Genomic DNA, 20,016 nt, shown 5'->3' with positions numbered 1-20,016 from the left:
ACTTTGTACATTCAATTGGACATTCAAACTTAATTCTTCTATTTGTCCTTTACAAATGGTAGAAGACTATTTGATCTTTGAATTCATACTCCATTTTTTTGATAGTCTATACCAACTAGCTAATGGTAATACAATGATTCAAACAATATATAATGTAAAACTATAAAACGGGTTGTAAAAAGGTTCATAACGGATTGCAATTTGGGTTCAAGTTGGTGCGGGCTCTACCACCCTCAGCCCAAACACAACCCATTAAGGTTCGGGCTATAATGAGTCGATGCGGTTTGTTTTAATGGTTTGGGCTGCAATTTGACATCCCTAGCCTGAACCAATTGATTTTTTCTTTTTCAATTTAATAATTGAACTAATTATTTTTTCTAACATTATATTAAGTAATTATTTTAAGTAATATGTATTCTTTCTTTCTTTCTCAATTTATATTTCTCTCTCTATATTTTTTTTTCTGTTGTTCTTTTTAGAAAACAACAACCTAATAGAATTTTTAAATTTATTTTTTAATTATTGAACTAATTGAATTAATTATTTTTCTAATATTTTATATTTGTATAGTTATATTTAACTAATTATTGAAGTAATTAAACTAAAATATGATAAATTAATCTCACAGTAGGTGTCACATGAGCCCACACAATATATGCGGTGGCTTAATGCTCACCTGATGAAAAGATCATCCGGACTTATTATTCACCTCCCCAATGTTTAATTTTGGCTCCATCCCTACCTGTGGACGTGTGTCACTCATCCATAAGGAAATATATAATTGATACGGGAGATTTATCGTTGAACCGGGTCTACCCTTGGTTCAACCCTCAACCCCGGTCGCGAACGAACCAACCGATTCAGGCTCGAGCGAACCTGGTTTGGAGATGGCGTGTTCAGGAAGAAACCTAACGCTATCAGCTAGCATGCACGAGTCCGAGATTCTCGGGACTAATAACTAGTCAACGTGACGGTTAACAACACTCGTAGAACAGGCGATCATGCCAGCTTGGATAACGACCATGACTGTAGCATCAAGATCGTGTAATCAAGGGAAATTATCTATTACCCCCACTAACGGGTCTAACCGTCTGGATCGGACGGTCACCAGAAGGAGGCACGTACGAATTCAACGAGTAAGGTTCAAAGGTAAACTCTATATAAAACATCACCAACGTACTAAGAAGGTATTTTAATCGTATTCCCAATTATCGTATTCTTACTTTAGCTTTGAATCTAGTTGGAGCCTTTGTGATTAGTTCATCAACTGACTTAGCCATCAGAGGTGAACTCCCAACCCCAACAGTCAGGCCACGTGTGGCGATTGTTTTGCAGGTCATTCTCACGTGATCTAAGGGCTGAGCAGATTTCGGACGCATCAATAATGAACGGAATGAAAATCTAAAATTACACTTCAGAATGGACTGCCATGGTCTAAATGGCCCAAGATCCCAAATCAATTCCTGTAATGGTTGATAGAGCAGCCATAATTTGTTGTGGACGGAGCTTGGTGAAAAGATGAACAAAAAGGATGCAGAAGCATAATACCATGGGAACCGAGTGGATATTTTTGTGTAGCAAGATGTAAATGTAGTACAGGAATGTCAGCCTTGATGATGGAGGCAGAGACTTATTAGAGATGCATTATTAATGGCAAAGGCTCTTAATCTAGGAATTGTAACTGTGCCCATAAACCATTCTAGCTGATTGTCTACCAATAGTTTCTGGGGTAAATCATAAATGGGAGTTCACAAAGGATTGGGCTACTGTAGCTCCAAGGTCCAAATATGTAAACCATGAGAGAAAAAAAAAACCTCTCTTGAGCTCTTTTTGGTATCAATTATCATTGTCAATTATGAGAAATTTTTATTATTTTAAATTGTTTGACATCTATTATGAATTTTATTTTTATTTAAAATAATAGAAAAACCTCCAAAATTCATAATGAACTTTTTGTCCATTATGGATTATGATGAGAATTTCATTATCTTCATTTGTGTAAGTTTACTTAAAGTTTTATAAGTAAGATGAGGGTAAAATAGTCAATACACATTCTTTTATAACAACCATACTTTTTCCTTCTTTTCTCACTTGTTTACTATCATTTTTAACAAATTTTTATCTTGACACCAAACTTATTTTTCATTTCATAATTTATTTTCGATAAAATTCACCAAACCATTTTTCATTCTTGACCAAAAATGAATTCTTATACTTATTTATTTTAAATAGGCATAATAGAGAATGAGAATTGATACCAAAAAGAGCTCCAAGAGAGGTTCATTGTTGATGTTTCTTAGCTTTTCCTTTTGAATAAAATACACCTTTTCTATTGACCGAAAAAAAAAATATATATATATATATATATATATATATATACATACCCCTACCTATGCCGAAAGCCAAAAATATGGAGTAGAAAGCCTTGCCCCATTATATATATATATATATATATATATATATATATATATATAATTTAAATTCAGGTATAAAATGAAAACTCTGATATCCTTTCTTAAAAACATGGTAGCTATTTACAAGCCTCTTTAAAATTCAATTATAGAATTGTGAATTTTATTTGATTTTAGATTAATTAATTTTTTACGTGGAGGTCTTTTTAGTGGACTACAAACTAACGTTGGGTTCCCTTAATGCAATATATTACGTGTGAGTCTTACTCAGACTAATATCGTTAGTTGCTGTTAAGTATATTTAAATTTTAAATGTGAAAAGACTAAAATACCCCTTAAATTTTTAATACATTTTTTTTCTTTCATTTTCTTGGATATTTATATATGTATTTAACCATATACCATATAACTAATACTTAATGATCAATTATTTCTTTTTAAAACCATACATTAACAAAATATATTAAATAATTTGAGAGGCACTTTAGTCTTAATATATAAATATTTCAAAAACTCAAAAAAAAAAAAAAAAAATAGACATACGACTACCTCAATTATCAATTGATGTGGAAAGCGAAAAATATAGAGTAGGAAGGGAAACCTTGCCCCATTATGTACCTGAAATTTAATTTATATATTTTTAATTTGGTATAAAATGAAAAATCTAATATCCTTTTGTTTTTAGAAACATGGTGGTGGCTATTTACAAGCCTCTTTAAAATCCAATTCTAGATTTGTGAATTTTATTTGATTTTATATTAATTTATTCATGTTTTTAAGGATAAAAAATTCCACCAATGAAACACTACAGCACTTTTTAGGTAGGTCAATATCCCCATGCCAACCCATCATTGAGAAGGAAGGAGCTGCATATATATATATATATATATGTTCACAACTTCAAGAAAGACCAGCATTGACAATTGGGGCCCAACATAGAGTTCAGACAACGTGGGCTGGACGCCGAACGTGGCCTGGCCCACCTAGAAATCTTATTGGGTGGGGCGTTCACATTGACCCATTAACCTATTCACTTTTATTCAATGCACCAACTAACTAAGAAACTAGTGTGCGTTTGTTTTGGATTTTGGAATTTGTTTTTTTTTTTCTTTTGAAAAAGCTATAAACTAAGAAGCCAATGATCCCCAGAAGCACACTAATCAAAACAGAGCTGTGAACTGAAAGAAAGAAAGAAAAGAAAAGAAAAGAACTTCACAACCCAAAAAGTCTTCTAACGAATCAGAATAATTTAAAGGAACGTAAGTGAGGATTGAAGGTGCATTTATTTAATAATAATAATGGGCCGAGTTGGTCGCCGTGACATTAGGGTTTGTGGCATATGGGAGCAGAGCAGATAGTCTGACACGGATGAAGGGAGAGACATTCGAGGTTGGATTGGTTGGAAGAAGACACTTGTTTCTTTGCCTTTCTTCGATGTTTGACCTATTTTTTATATTGTATTTGTGGGGGGGGAACATTACTGTAGTGTTTGATAATGTTTTCAAAGAACAGTTTTGGTGTTCCTTTGTTCTCAGAGAACAAAAGAGAGAATAAGTGCTACGTCGGAGGTGGTGGCCTTGTGTCCCAAGTTCACTCTCAAGTCTCTATGTCTTAAGCAGTGACAAGAGGCTTAGCAGTGAACTCTTCGGTCGAGCCTCTTTCATTATGTGGTCTATATGGCTGTCTTGAAACAATTTCATGTTTAATGGCTTTGAGCCTTTGACACTGCTCCTCAAGTGGTGATTTCTAAAGCTTCTGTAGCTTAGTCAGAATTCTCCTCAGTTTGGAGCCCTCTTTCTTTACTAGATATTCCTATCCTCCTTCCTGCTATTGGCTTCCTCCAGATGAGGGATGGCTTAAAATCAATGCTGATGCTACTTTTCTAGAGTCTACTTCTTGTGGGGGCATTGGAATTATTGGTAGATCAAGTAACCGTGATATCAAGTTTGTGTTCTCTGATGGATTGCTTATGAGCTCCAGTTTAATTGGGGAGCTTGAAGCCATTAAAGCGAGTCTTCATTTTGTGTTGGAAGCTGGATACCTTAGAATTGTTGTTGAATCGGATTGTTTGGTTGCTGTTAGAGCTCTCAACGAGGAATGAGATGCTCCACTGGTGGATGACATCTTGGAACTTGTTGATTCTGCTTATGTCCGTTTCTCTTTTATCCCATGTTCTTGCAATATTGTTGCAGACTCTTTGGCCTTGCGTGGCATTTCTGGTCGGTTCCAGGCATTTCGGCCTGTGAACTTTCCGTGCAAGCTATACTTGATTTAGAGCCAGGCTTTTGTTCTTCTTCTGTTAGCTCTGTTGAATAAAATCACCTTTCACCAACAAAAAAAAAATAGTTCAAATTCTCTCTACTCCTATGTTTCTCACATTGGTTAATTGTGTATTCTTCGGCCTAAGCATGGGGTCTCTATTGATTTCTATAGATTATATTAGATTTCTTGTGGGGTTATGTTGATGAGACTAGTGCTTCCGCTAGTAGTTCACAGGGCTAATGTTTACATAGGTCGAACTTAAAATAAGTTTATCAAATACCTATTTCTTAACAGAGAACAATATAAATATGTAAAAATGGTTTAACAATAACTAATCTTCATAGCAAAAACAATAATCAAACGCATTCTATGAGAATGCATCAAACAACTACTTGGAAGTTGGATTCCTATGAAAAATACAACAAAGGAGAATTCATTAATTTATTGGTTTAATTTCTTGTCAATGTTGAACTTCAAAGAGTGATGTCATTTCCTGTTATTTATAAGCAATAATCAATGAAGGCATGAGAAGTGCATTGATTCATCAGCATCCATGATTGTGATAAGTCCCACTACTTCCAAAAACCTCAAGATCAAGACACAAATGGTCTTCGAAGAAAACTTGGATATTTTGACTAAGTAATTTTTTATATTAATTGAAAGATTCTCTCTCTTAGTATGAATCAAGTGAAATCATTAAACCATAAGAAATGATTTATATTATCACTGATGCTACTCCACAAAGCAACAAGAGATATTGAAATAATATCATTCTACATCACTTTGAGTTGAAGATAACTACTCATAATGGTATCATGAAATTCAAGCAAAGCCCACCATTACCACTTAAATGTGTCTTGTTTATCTTACACAATTCATACCCACCATCTTTTTATCTTATTAACTTGTCTGGTTAATTAAGATATAATTATAGTGTTTATGCTTCATATCAACCAATCCATATTCAAGAAAGTGCCCAAAGTTGCATTTCACAAAACAACTATATTACCTTATCTAGTGGAAAAGCATTATCATTCATGCAGGATTTGCAAATTTAACTTTTTCTTTTGGGGGTGGTTGGTGGTAATTAAATAGACTATAGTATTGTTATATTATAATCAAAAGAAAAAATATATATACATATATAGTCTTCATCATTTGGTCCTTGCATCTTGACGCAAAAGCATGCAAAATTATCATCATACCCTTCTATACATGTCTCATTAATTCCTATACCTCACATGAATAGACATAATTGCTTGCTCTAAAATTAAGTATCTGACCAAGTAGTTTTACTAGAGACATCAATCTGATCTTGATATTGATATAGATCAATCATATCCAGTCTAATCTGACCTTTCTACCCCTAGAAAGATCAAAGTCTGTGTAATTTGATAATCTTCTCTATCTGTAGTTAGACATAACATGGATAGTAATTTGGTTTTCAATTAATCAATAATTATCTAGCTTTAAGCCTTTAAAGTTGTCTATAAGAAAAGAAGAGAAGAAAAGAATTAGAATTAAAATCAGTACTTAGCATGATTTGAAATGTGTCTCTCAAATTCCGTGTCATTGTTAATCCAAGTCTTAAATGATAGAAATAAATAAAAGCATATCTCCAGAAAACACGGTTTCTTTTGAGAGATTTGCGAGGGCTTGTTCCACTTTAAAATTGAAAGTTATAAACTTTCTGCACCAGATGAGAATGAATGAATGATGAGGAAAGGAATCGAAGGCCAAGTAGGCAAGGACGAATCCGTAGAAAAAAAATAAACAAAAAAGAAAAAGGAAACATTGAACGAGTTAAAAAAAGGAGACAGAGTAGACAATTTTGAAATGAAACCCGCTCCAATCTTCCAATCCCACCCCACCGAATCCTTGAAAAAAATGAAAGCCCACTTTTATAATCTCATCTTCTTTAATACCCAGATCTTAGTTTCTTCTCTAACACGGAGATCACAATTCTTCAGTTTCATCCATTGGTGTTCCCTTTTTTTCTTCTCGTTTCCTGCAAAATAATTCAGTTCTCTGGGCTAGTTTGTTTATCATTAAATTCTTACATTAATAATTTTCCTGTACGTTACGTTCCGCTTGCTTTCAATCTTATTTTCCGTTGGCTGTTATTTCTTTTCCTAATCTGGGGTTGTCTTCCCATTTCCAGCTTTAATTGAATTTACGATCTTTTGTTTTGTCCCTTTGGAAATGAATAAGATCGTTTCGGCAATCCTATCAATTCAACTGAAACATTAGCGATATTTAATCTCCTCAGTCCAGGTTTCATCTAGTCTCCAGATAATCCAAGCTGCCTTTCTTGTTAAAACCCCCAAGTGGGTTCTCTCTTATTCGTTACCAATGACGGGAATTCAGAAAGACAGGGTGAGATTCAATGTCGGCGGTAAGAAATTCGAGACAACCGCAACAACTCTCGCCATTGCCGGACGGAACTCCATGTTCGGAGCCATGTTTGATGATAACTGGAACTTGCGGCACAACGAAATGGAGGAGTATTTCATCGATCGGAATCCGTCATGCTTCGCCGTTCTCCTTGATCTCCTTCGAACAGGAGAGCTCAACATCCCTCCGAACATGCCAGAGAGGCTATTGTACAGGGAGGCGCTCTTCTATGGGTTAATTGATCATGTTCGAGCGGCTAGATGGGGTCAATTTGACGGAAACAGGTTGAGGCTCGCTGGCTCTGTTGCAGGTCGAGCCCCAGGTGATGGCACTGCTATCAGGGCAGGACCAGATGGTGGTTGCTGTGTTGCCCATGGCAGTATGGTGCATGTCTATAACTGGATGCTTGAAGAATACCCACCTATCAATCTTGATTATCAGAGAGTCAATGATGCCGGGTGGATTGATTCAGATAATATAGTGATCAGTGCCTGTGAAAGGTTAGGCAGGGGAGATGGTGGAATGGGTCTTTTCAGTTCATCCACTGGTGATCTAAGATACAAGTTTCAAGTGAGTCATGAGAACCAGGTAAAGAGCTATACTGCTGGTGCTTTGAGTTTCAGTTCGGATTATAAAATCTTTGCAAGTTGTAAAGGTAGAAGCAATGAGTATGGGATTGGAGTTTGGGACCAGGTCACTGGCAAACAGATTGATTTTTTCTATGAATCTCTTGGTTGGTCACTAGGAGATGCTGACAAGCTTCAATGGCTTCAAGGGAGCAACTGTTTGTTGGTTGCAACTTTGTTTCCTAGGAAGGACAATTGTTACATTAGCCTAATAGATTTCAGAGAGAAAAAGATGGTGTGGTCATGGTCTGATATGGGGGCTCTGATAACTGTGGATGAGAAGAGGGTCCGAGATGCCATAGCAATGGAGGATACAAGCTCAATCTGTGTTGTAAATGAGTATGAGGACTTGGGTTTCATGGATCTGAGGAGCACAAATGGAAGTGTAAGATGGAGCTCCAGAAGCCGGCTAACAAAAGGGAAGATGACTGACGAGCCCTGCTACCCAAAACTAGCTTTGCATGAAGGCCAACTTTTTTCATCCATGAACGATAGCATCTCTGTTTTTTGTGGGCATGATTGGGTATTGACATCCAGACTTCGAAGGAGTGAAGGAGGCTCTATCTGTGATTTTTCCATAGGAGGGGAGAGACTCTTTGCTCTTCATAGTGAGGAAAATGTGTTTGACATATGGGAGACTCCACCTCCACCAATAATGTGATGATGATCTAATCCTTCCGGTATTGCAAATTAGTCTTCCTCTGCTGTTTATTCTTTTGCATTGCAGGGGAGGGCGTGTAGATCAGTTAAACGTGAGAGTTTAGACATCCGACTAAAGTCACTATTTTAGAGCTTGAGTTTGTATAATATGCTGAGTTCATATTAATACTAAAATCAATGATCCTAATTGGTTATTACTGAATTTCAAACATTGAGATTCTGTGAACAAAATTCTACTGTAAACCATTTCTTTGAGGAAAAAATCAGGTATACTGGTAGATTAGGTGGATTGACAAGGAAGCAGAAGCGAATGTTACTCTTTTAGACAGATACCCCACCCTTGTCTCTCTCTTATTTCTTTTATCTTTGCTTTTCCACAACTGGGTCTGTCACTATTGTACAGTTCTTATGCTGTAACCTGTAAGAGCTGGGGTAGGTGATGCCAAAAAGATGGTTCCACAGAAGTGCTTTTTTCATGTGAACAAGTTGATAGCTGCAACTGCCTCAGCAGAGCCACTAGGTGCGGAGCTCGTTTGAGCACAAGTTGATGCAAAAGTAGTCCAGAGAATATTAGTTAAAGAAGACTGGGTTTGACAGAAAGGGCATAGATTTTGATTCGTTGAGAAATTATATAAAAAACTACCAGGATTAAGCTAACTGGGTATCTATCATATCTTGTCAGAGTTCATCAGAATTACCATGGAGTGGCGAGGGTCTTATCATTCAGTAGAGGAGTACAAACGAACAATGAAGCTGTTTGAGTAACAGAACCAAAGGAATGAATTCTGTAATGCGACTTACTAAGCATCAATTGAAATGTTCAATGGTAAAGATTTCAAAATAAATCAGCAAGAAGCATGCCATTTTCATTTCTCCCAAGAGAGAGAATCAGTATAATACTTCAACTGACAACAGAGGTGGGCCCATAGAATGCATCCATGATAAGGACATGACGTGCCAAAGAAACTTCCTCAATGCTTAACCAACTAAATATTGCCATAATGATAAGTTATCTGTTGCATCAGGTAACAATAACAGTAGGTGAGCAGTGAGAGCTTGGGTACAGAAAAATGAAAGAAAGATGCAACAGCCAAAAAGGTAGCAGATCCCATGTAGTTTCTAATAATTCATGCAAAATTGGGCATAATTCTTCTAAGGAAAGTGATCGCTTGAGCTTCCTTGGGGGCAATTTCATCAAATGAAACGTAGTTCTTTTTCTCATCATATACATGGCACATCGTCATTATCGTCTTCATTAAGCGCCAATTCCATGTTGCTTCATTCAGGTACTATTGATACAAAGTAAAATAGCAGAAATTAATAAAACAAAAAGATGAGACTGTCAGACTTGATTTACAGGGTATTTCCAAAGATGAATAAAACAAGGTCTAAGGATCAAAAGAACATTAGGAAAACATACCTTGCCCCAGTTCTTCTGGAGAGATTTATGAGCAGGCCAGAGATTGTAGCTCGGTATCCGTGGAGAGATATGGTGGGGTATATGCACATTGATATGATGGCACAGGATCTCTATCCTGTTCAGGGGCAAGAATGACCATTCATTCGTTCACCCAAACTTTTAGAAAATACAATATGAAGAAACTGAATTTTATGCAACAAACCACAGAATCTTAAAACTCCAAAAATAGGGGACAATAATGCAATTCAATCTCCACTGGAACATTGGCAGAGACCTGTGCACCATTATCTTGTGACTACCAAAATTTATTGTGCTATCATTTTATACTTCTTCAAAACTTCAGTGCTATAAATAACAAGGCATAGTTTGTTTGCCTTGATTTTCCTTTTTTCTTGGTAAGAAGTTTGTTTGCCTTGATTACTACATTGAATTCTCACTCCTATTTCAAAATCCAGTGAGAATAAATAAGAATAATAACAAAAAAATAGCTTGCAAGAAGAAGTAATTTAAAATGCAGATTTATTACCAACGAGGATAGTTGCAATGAACAGTCCCGTTAAGCTGGGATTGAGCAGCATTCCATTCTTCTAGAGATTTGAAAGGTATGTGAGGAGCTGTATGATGAACCATTGTGAAGGTACTCATCTACAAATAAAGAAGTAAACTGACATCACTATACATGACATTGAAACACTGAAATCAATATTTTGACTTCATATAAAGTCCTGTCCCATCTGAAATGGATATGTTTAAGTGGTGGCTTCACCTAGATCACATATTCCAAGGACCAGTCAAAACCAATACAATTACTTGATTACTTCCATCCATTCGATAGGCCTTCATATGGTCCCTCCATAACTCATAGGCCCTAGCAGCCAGGAAGAATGAGCTGGAGAAGATGGTTAAAATATCTGACTGGACTAGCTAAAAACAAAGGAGAGGAACACCAAAAGGTGGACTTCAACCCCTTCCCGCCCTACCAACTACAAATACCAATATTAGGTGGTATACTACTTTCATCAGATGGTTAACTTAAATATTGAAAAAATTAAAACCATTTGAAGAATCCTGATACTGAAGAGGTCAAGAAGTAATACCCAAAAATGATAACCTAACCATGGCATCAACCAGAACTTGATCCATCCCATCACTCCTGTCTTATAGATGATCAATGGCCACCCAATAGTGATGAAGGCAAACACACAAGCCAAGCTTATCTTCACCCTTTTAACTTCATATGGTCGAAATTTTTTCAAATCGAAGTGCCACATCAACCTATTAGGATGATTAGTAACATTAAGAAACATGAATATCAAACACAAAATTTTAAATTATTAATTAGTCCTTGAACTCCATATTTATCTGATGTTATCCCAAACTAATTAATTTGACAGTAGAATCAATGATACATACCAGTGAGCTATAGACATCCAAGGCCTAATTGGACCATATCCAAATATGATAGCTTTGCGTAAAACCGGGGATGAATCAAACTCTTCTTTGTATATGGGCTGCCAGGCTGTATCTTCATACAACCTGGATGAAAAATGGCAGAAATGTTAAGCCTGCTCAGACAAATAATACATAGAACTCATTGTACATGGAGGCCTCAGTTCACTCATTTTCAATATTTTTAATGTAAATAATTTAGTATTCCCTCCAAACAATTTCGTTGGAAAGGAGTTCTCATCTTAATTACAGGTTGAACTTATCCTCAGAAAATCAGATTCTTCTTTTCAAATATTGCCATGAAGTGAAACATTTAGGCAGCGTTTGTTTGTTGGAATAAAGGTGGGGTGAGAAAAAGTTTGAAAAAGCAAACTTTTCAGTGAAATCCCAAAGTGTGGCTTATTTGGTTTACTGGGGTGGGAAAATTGATAGACAAGTTTCTTTAAATTAAGGAAGCTTGTCTGTTGAGATGGCATGCTAACTTTTCCACCCCATGCATTTTCAAAACCCCACAAAATAGGTGGGATTTTGTGGAAAAGTGTGAAAAACAACAAAGTGGGACCCATATTTAACACTTTTCCACAAAATCCCTTCCTTTCCTTTCCTTCTCCCTCACCCCATTACATATGGGCCCGCATGTTTATTTTTTCCACCCCTTTTTCCCATCGCAGCTTTGCAAACAAACGGTGCCTTAAAGAAAAATGTTCTATTTGCGATTCAGTGATTGCTGTGAGAAAAAGAAACCTTTAAACCTTAAAAGAAAAATAAATGAGAACCAAAAAATTCTACTCATAAAAATAATAATGAAAGACCTTGAAAAAGGGAACACCTTGACCAAATAGGAACATTTGAACGGATAGTTTTGTCACATGGGACTCTCCACAGAGAATAATTTTCAAGCTTAGATAGAACTCCAAGATCTCAGTTTTCCCTGATTGTTTTTATAGGATCCATGTAGCTTACCCCATTTAGCTGGGATAAGACTGGGTTGTATAGAGGGAATTTATCCTAAATTCTGTATCACAGCCAGAGCAGCTGTTGATTTTCTTTGATCTCTATTTGTTAAGGCAGGACTTAAGTTTATTTGGAATTTTTGAATTCAACAATAATGGGAATTTGCAGCTCTTTTATTATTATTGTTCATTTTTTATCTATTTGTGCCTTACAGCAGGTATTTAATTTCAATAGCACAAGTAGGGATTGCAAAATATCATGGAGCAAAGCTTGGTATCTTCTAGATCAGCATTCAATGAGCCCTATCAAGCAAGCCCATACACTTTAAAAATATCATGGAGCAACACTTGGTATCCTCTAGATCAGCATTCAATGAGCCTTATCGAGCCCATACACTCCAAAAATATCATGGAGCAACGCTTGGTATCCTCTAGATCAGCATTCAATGAGCCCTATCAAGCCCATACACTTCACGATTTGGATGAGCAGAACAATTTAAGGCAAGGACTTATGAGTCTTTTAGTTCGAGTTGGTATGTAATTAGGATAGTTCATACCCTCTACACATAGGAGACTGGTGTTTTGTAATTTTTTAAAAACTTCCCAGAGACTAGTTAGAAGGTTGTTAAGTAGCTCAGCTTTAGGAGTTCAATCCCTCAATTTGGTTCAGCAAATCAATTTAAGGCAAAGACTTACGAGTCTTTTTACTTTTGAGTTGATATGTAATCAAGTTAGTTCATAGCCTCCACGCATATGAGGCTGGCGATTTGTATTTTGTGAAACTTCCTAGAGACTAGTTTGAAGGTTGTTAAGTAGCTCAGTTTTAGGAGTTCAATCTACACAAGGAATTGACTATTTTTAGTTTTATTTTAACTTGTAATTCTTCTAAATTAAGTACCCCTTATGGAATAATGAAAATAAGACAGATTTTATGCAATTCAATTTCAGCCCTGTGGCTCTTGTTTGTACTCCTTAACAATTGATAGGTGTGGTGATGAAAGTCCATGATCTTGGTGGTTTAAATCCAAGTATCCAGTTTTAAGTTGTGGATATAGCCTATCATTCCATTAGCACTTCCTCCATTGAAGTATAGCAAGGTTGGTATAGTTAGAGATCATCCACACCCTTTTCTTTCCCTTTAATTTCAATTTTTCAGTTTTGGGAAGAAACTGCATTAAACCTATAACCTTTCTTCCCAAAGCTGCAGTTTTTTTTGAAAACCCTAAATATAAATTTCCGATTCAGTAGCCCGAAACCTATTGGCTACCTTTCCCTACTTGTCAACCTCTAATCTTAGGTTGAGTTTGTTTAGTCTGACAGCCCCCAAAACCTCCACTAAAGAACCTCAAAAGAGAAAACCTGCAACTGAGATTTTCATGGATTTTCTATCGTTCACTTAGCTTCTCCTTTAAGGAAACGAACCCCAACAGGATATGTGCCTTTGATCCAAAACAGCCTATTTATCCCCCCTCTAAACCCTTTGACCCTACAGTCCTCATTTTCCTCAACTGCCCCCTAAAATTCAGGAACCCCTGAGATCACTTAAAACCTACAGAAGACATTCATTAGGGCCTGGAGACCTTTGCCCTAAAGCCACTCGCCAACTGAGTTGTCAGAACCCTAAATAGCCACCTACCTCAAAATTTCTAAAATCCCTTCTGCAGGTCTAGTTTCATTACATCCTAGCTGATTCGGCTTTTCATTGATCACCCCAATCCAAGGCTATATTAAAAAATGGGCGAAGGGGCAGGCTGACACCAAGGAGAGTGGTCACACAGTAGGTGCTCGGTTGTGGGGGTGGCTCATCAGAAAAGATTTGTTACAGCATGTTTTTCATTCATCCTTTGTTGTCCACTAGGGGGGCAGAGATGGGATAAAGAGGGAAAGAAAGAAGGCAATTCCCTTCCTCACACCAGCAACTACAACACTCATTCAGGAAGCCCTGATCTAGCTGCTACAATTCAATGACAGCACTATTGCTCAGGAAGTGGCCTTGGCCTCCGAGAGAGAGAGAGAGAATCAAGGAAAGCAGAAGATGAAGGAAGGGGGTTATGGAGGATCCAACTCTTAAAAAAAGAGAGGGAAGGAGCAGGGCAACAAATTACAAATAACCACTGTAACTGATGTGGCCAAGTGCCAAAGAAAAAAGTTATAAGAATCATGTGACTTATTGTGACCCAATTTGTCACGAAAAGATTCTCCCATTTACAAACTAAATTTATTTCACCAAATTTTATTTTCACATAATGCAATATGTTCTACCAATAAAATGCCGTGCTAATATGAGACTTTTCACAATGTGAATTATTTTTATCTACCGCCAACAAATTTTCTTCAAATTCATAGTTTACTTGGGATAACTGGGAAATTAAGGTTGAGATGGTTAGGAGGATCTGTGAAGGTTCGAGGAATTGGAGAATAATTCCAGAAGATAGTGGGACATTGTTAGCTAGAAACTCTTTAGTTGTCAAAAAAGTTGAGATAGGCAGGAACCTTGGTGTTTGGATGAGTTAGGAAGTGATTGGTTGAATTTATAACGGGAGAAAATCTTTGTCTGAACCTAGAAACTCAAATGAATCTTCATATGAACTTGATCATGAAGAAGATCTTCAAGAACTTGGAAAAGGGCTTGAATTCAAAACTCCCGACTTCCAACCGTTGCGAAGTTTAACGTATCACACACTAACCTCACCATGAACCACCAGCGTTTCCCCCTTGCAAAGTTTCAATCGAATCAAACACCAACCCCACTAGCCTTGGTCAAATACAGGACAAAAATCCTCCCCAAAAAATAACAAAAAGAAAAAGTGACATTCCCTAAGCCAAACAGAATATCCTAAAGCAACTTAAATTGAACAACTGGTTCAAACTAGCACCAGCTCAATTTGAAACACCAAGTAAAAACTATGGAAATAAAACCACCAATTTCATATGCAACCCAACACCCCTACTTCAGGCCCATAAAGGTAAAAACTAAATATAGAAATTAAAGAACCTAATTTCGTATGCAAGTATGCAACCTGACTACGCGTGGTTTAGGCACATAAAAGTGGCCTAACATATAGAAAACCCATGGAATAAAAGGCCCAACATGGCAACATGTATAGAACCCAACCATAAACTTATTGCTAATGAAACAAGCCTGTTTGGGTGATGAATCTGCTTCAATTATAATCTACTCAGCCTTAGCTTGCTTTGGCAACAAGGCTGTTCCTAAAATCGAACCCACAACTGGTTGGTCACATAAGGAGTAATCTTACCATTGCCCCAAGGCCGGCCCTCATATGATGCTCATAACAGAGTAGACAGAACTGGTGATAAGATTTACCACCTTTGCCTGGAACTATATCAAAATTTGACATCAATGTGAACAATGGAAGAACAATACATACAGAGACATCACTACATCCACAAACTTCCAACAGAAAAATATAATTAACAAATTTATACGGTATCATTAGTGTAATTTTGTTCTCATAAGGATTCCTTATTCCTTCACATGGGTTATCTCCCTTTTTTTACACCTGAAAACATTTTAAAATAATCCTGGTGGATTTTCTGAGTTTAAAATTACTGAAGGTCCAGATCCTAGTACCTTGTAAGAAGACTAAAGTGGTTGCAACAATGAATTTAAAATTAATGACAGAGGGTCCAATAGGAGTCACCCAATACCAATGTCCTGGATGCAGACAATGCAGATGGCACAGATGGTGCACAAGCAGCCTGAGTTTAACAACTCTCCTTTCCAGATCACAGTAGACCACTAAGCTGATAAGGATTTAAAAGATTTTTTGAACCAAAAAAAAAAAGAGGAGAGGAAAGAATCAACGAGACGAACTTACATATTTGTTTTTGCATGATGCCTGTCATGCTTAAACCGCCACGGTTCATATGGATATATGAGGGGCAAAAAAGCCAGAGTTCCAACAATGTCCTCCAGTAATTTGTTCTTTGAAAATGATTTGTGAGCACAGTCATGACCTATCACAAAAAACTTAAAAGACGAGAGACATGAAGCAAGTTAGGAGTACAGTGTTTTACAGCCTATTTATGGTAACAGTGATAAGTACAACTAACCCCCGTTATTGCAGTGCCAGTCCATGCCCAAGCCAAAGGAAGCAAATACCAAGGAGCATTAGCTATCATGAAGATTCCCGATGTGTATGACACAACAGATATTAAAACCGACTTCCAAGCTTTCACATCATCAATCTCAAATACCTGATTCAATGTGAAACATTATTAGAAATATATCTTTTGGTTAATGGTATATTTCAATCACAACACCTTCAGTTGAACACCTTCCCTCCAACCTTCACAGAGATTAGATAAACCTTCGCTAAAAGGCCAAAAAATGACCTTTTTGGATGATTTTAAAAAACAAAATGAAGACAAAAGGAATAGGTCATGAAGTTCAGGGAAAGAGTACATCCTCTTGAGAATCGGCATCATATGATATAGAACAATGGAGTTCCACACCAAGAACCATCAAATGCAGGGAGCCAGCTCTATGTGATATGCCAGATATAATCAGATCCAGCAGAATATAGGCTGGGCACCCCGGCAGATATCAGAATTTATAAAAATATGAAAAGAATACCTCTTTAGGAAGTGTATCAATGATATTCCTCATTGAAATATTTCCTGGAAGCGGTTCTCCAATTTGGGTAAAGCCATATCTTTCACATAGTTGCTGTCTTTGCTCCGCGTCGTCCACAGCAGAAGTTGTAGCTGGGGTAGCTACAGCTTTAACAATCTTAGTTCTTTTCTTTGGATATAAACATGGAGAATGTTTAAAACCTCCATGGGCAAGGCATCTAGGGTTTAGGTAAGATACACCTGTCAACATAACACAACCAATGTCCTTATGAATACGGGTGGGACCAATAGGACAGGGGTCCAAAATGGAAACAACATAGATATAGTAAGCATTTTTCTCTCATGAAAGCTGCTAAACATAAGATTTAAAAGCATGCAAAACGCATCAAATTCAAAAGCTGGCATTCCAAAGCTTGAAAATTCTAGCGGTTTCACAGAATCCTTTGGCACGGGGTTTGCGCATATGCTTTTTCTTTTGATATACCTTTAACTTGCACCATATGAATTCTCCCTGAGTCACTAGCACAGAAGTTATCATATTGTCTTTCAGCAAACAAAATGAACATGAGAAGAATTATCCCAACATTCTCATTTCCACTTTAAAATAAAGCAGTTGAAAGTTCCTTCAACACAGATGATGCAAACAGAAGCCTGAATATAAAAGCAATACCGATTTACTGGAGGGAAGTTGATCAGGGAAAATCATAAGAAGAGAATTTGATATGATACAAGCCATATGACATGATTTGCACAACAAAGTTTCTGGTTTGTTTTTATGCTATTAAATTTTTTTTGATACAGGAAGGAGACTGCTAATTCAAGAAAGCAGGTAACTACTACTTTCACATGCACAAAATGTGTCATAAGTGAAGCTTTCTTCTCAAACAGATCTTCCATCAAGATGAATAGGTATCCCAATCAACAGTAGACACTGCCAACACTCAGGAAACAGCCTCTCTGCAAAAGCAGGGTATAGCTGAGTACATCATGAACCACAACAGACCCTGCAGTGGCAGAAGCCTTTATGTACTGTACACACCCTTTACTGCTATGTCATCTACATGAAACTGAACCATATGAAGTTTCCCTTCAATACAGGAAAAAAAATCCACCCAGGCCTATCCCACTGTAAAGTATCCCATGTCCATCATGAAACAAACATACACCATGAGATGAGATGATTCTTCAGTTAGACAAATTATCTAGCCAAGCATTCAACAAATGGTATTTCATGTTACCAAAAGATCTATGTTTCATTGTGATACTGTAAGCCCCTAACAAACTTGACCTTAGGAAGGACGCATTTGGGGTGAAAAAAATTATAATGACACCCTATGCTCCTCTATTCTCAATTATGTCTTTTATACGTGACTAGTGAGTGTTTAAATTGCAGCTTGTAACAATTCCCTTTAACTGATAGCATCAAATTGTACAAGCCATGAACAGCAAATTGGTTGTACATAATGTACCTATAGTCTTATGGTTACCTAAAAAGCTACTTGAAAATAAAAAAGAAACCTAACACCTATTTCCACTTTTCATACAGAAATAAATGTATAGCCGACCCATTTAGTTGGGACAAAGGCTTATCGCTTGTTATCCAGAATTAAATGTATGGGAAGAAAACTAGTTGTCAACCATACAAATCATTAAAAACAATATCCCCTTTAATGTTTTGAGCAGGCTTACTGGATATCTGTGTAACATAGATACATCGGAAAGAAGCCAAAACAAGGCGTTCAACATCAAAAGAATCATGAAAAATCCTAACATACCCAAGTAACCCAACAACAGAAGACTAGGAAAAAATGTGAATATCAAGAGATGTGAAAATAAAAATCTATAAAAAATCTTCAAGTAAAAATACATGTTTTATGTAAGTATGCAAGACATGCTGGTCACTAGAAATCCTAAGCTGTCTAAAGTAGCATTGAGAAATGGCATATAGCTGAGGGTGCTCGGTATCTTCTCCAGGCCTTCCAAATAGAAAAGATTGATGCAAGTCTATATATGAACTCAACATGGACCAGGCTTGCGCTAAGTAAGTCATGCTAGGATCTAACATGCACTGACCTTGTCAGGGCAAGCTCGGTAAGAATCACTAAATGGGGTTAATAGTAAGTTACTAGATTCAATTGCATGAAAACAAGAATAGGCATCCTCATAAGAGAAACAACAATAGATATGTTCTTAGTTCATCCTGGTTGGAAATTTGCATTGTTGCAGTCCAGTAAATCATTCTACTTATTCAAATCGGACATAACCAACTGCAGCTGCCAGCCAAATGGCGGTGATTGTTTTCATACAGAAATCACCGAACCTGATAGCAGGCACAGGCATAAATTCTTTATTTTTCATAATGAAAAGCTAGCACCGAAAAGCACCAAACCCGAAACCCAATTCCAGAAAGATAAGAAGAAAAAAGGAGAACGGGAGAACGGGAGAACCAAGACTCCGAAAGCGAGCAAACAGAAACAAGGAAGATAACCTGTCACAATTCTCATAGAAGTTCACCCAAAAAAAAATCTCATAGAAGTGAAAGCATTTCTCTCTCTCTCTTTTCTTCCGTACATAGAAGTGAAAGCACTAATCTGGTATTGAACGTAAATGCTGAAATCACAGCAAAAGGGGAACGTTGAAGGCATACCGAGCGAACTAAAAGATACAAGTTTGCTGCTCCGAACTGACTTTTGATGGCAGCCCTGAAAAGAAAACAACCTTATATATGAACAACAATCATAAAAGAAAAGTAAGCTTCTCGCGAATTCAACCAGAAGGAGATACAGGAGAGTACCGTGAAAAGGATACTAGAATCTGCAATTCTGCACGCCATGGGCAGAAATGCAGAGGTTTCTGATGCAGAAACCCCCCCTTTCGAGGTTTAACTTTCAAACTCAAAGGCTTGGACGGAAGGATTTGATGACAAGGAAAGAGGGTCTATTTTAGAGTCACCGCCACTGTGGTGGCGGTTGCTCTATCATCTCCTCGACGCGGATAGGAAAAGATAGTCTGAGCCTTTTTGAGGAGTAATTTCAACCATAAACATGTGAAACTTGCAATTTTTGAAATAACCATTTGTGGCTGAAAAATCATGCAAAAATGTGAAAACTTGAAAGAAATTCATTCATGTAAAATGTGATTTTCAGGAATGTAACTAGCGATCGTGGTGGCCGGTGACGATCACCAGTACAGTATCAGGTGCAGTTGCGTTCTTCGTGTTCGCGCTTCAGAAAATCTAGTCG

General features: G+C 36.9%; 2 protein-coding genes across 2 annotated transcripts; one reads left to right on the top strand and one right to left on the bottom strand.

Annotated features, from left to right (window-relative positions):
* Window positions 1–6,428: 6,428 nt before the first annotated feature.
* On the top strand, window positions 6,429–8,651 carry LOC149025404 (BTB/POZ domain-containing protein At2g24240-like). The gene has a single exon (XM_089145636.1). The coding sequence runs from the start codon at window positions 7,026–7,028 to the stop codon at window positions 8,352–8,354; it is 1,329 nt and encodes a 442-aa protein (XP_089001762.1). The 5' UTR covers window positions 6,429–7,025; the 3' UTR covers window positions 8,355–8,651.
* A 380-nt stretch (window positions 8,652–9,031) lies between these two features.
* FAD6 (fatty acid desaturase 6) lies at window positions 9,032–19,812 on the bottom strand. Its single transcript, XM_089145637.1, has 10 exons — window positions 19,569–19,812; window positions 19,422–19,476; window positions 16,776–17,014; window positions 16,253–16,396; window positions 16,018–16,169; window positions 11,187–11,309; window positions 10,871–11,048; window positions 10,300–10,418; window positions 9,774–9,888; window positions 9,032–9,642 (listed from the first exon to the last, which is right to left on the bottom strand). Exons 1-10 carry the CDS (start codon window positions 19,605–19,607, stop codon window positions 9,481–9,483), a joined length of 1,326 nt encoding a protein of 441 aa, XP_089001763.1. The 5' UTR covers window positions 19,608–19,812; the 3' UTR covers window positions 9,032–9,480.
* Between the last annotated feature and the right edge of the window lie 204 nt (window positions 19,813–20,016).

The sequence above is a fragment of the Hakea prostrata genome, chromosome 2 (assembly GCF_041222555.1).
Source record: "Hakea prostrata isolate BN-2017 chromosome 2, UWA_Hpros_2, whole genome shotgun sequence".
NCBI lineage: Eukaryota > Viridiplantae > Streptophyta > Magnoliopsida > Proteales > Proteaceae > Hakea > Hakea prostrata.
Note: the sequence above shows the minus strand (reverse complement) of the source record. Positions and strands in the feature narration are given on the sequence as shown.

What these genes read in the sequence shown, in the direction of transcription:
- LOC149025404 (XM_089145636.1), top strand. Translation starts at nt 7,026, where the DNA reads ATGACGGGAATTCAGAAAGACAGGGTGAGATTCAATGTCGGCGGTAAG.
- FAD6 (XM_089145637.1), bottom strand. Translation starts at nt 19,607, where the DNA reads ATGGCGTGCAGAATTGCAGATTCTAGTATCCTTTTCACG. An exon ending in GGTTAGGTTATCATTTTTGG is followed by an intron (nt 10,419 to 10,870) that starts GTATTACTTCTT and finishes CTTTATTTGTAG; the next exon opens with ATGAGTACCTTCACAATGGT. An exon ending in TCCAGAAGAACTGGGGCAAG is followed by an intron (nt 9,643 to 9,773) that starts GTATGTTTTCCT and finishes TTGTATCAATAG; the next exon opens with TACCTGAATGAAGCAACATG.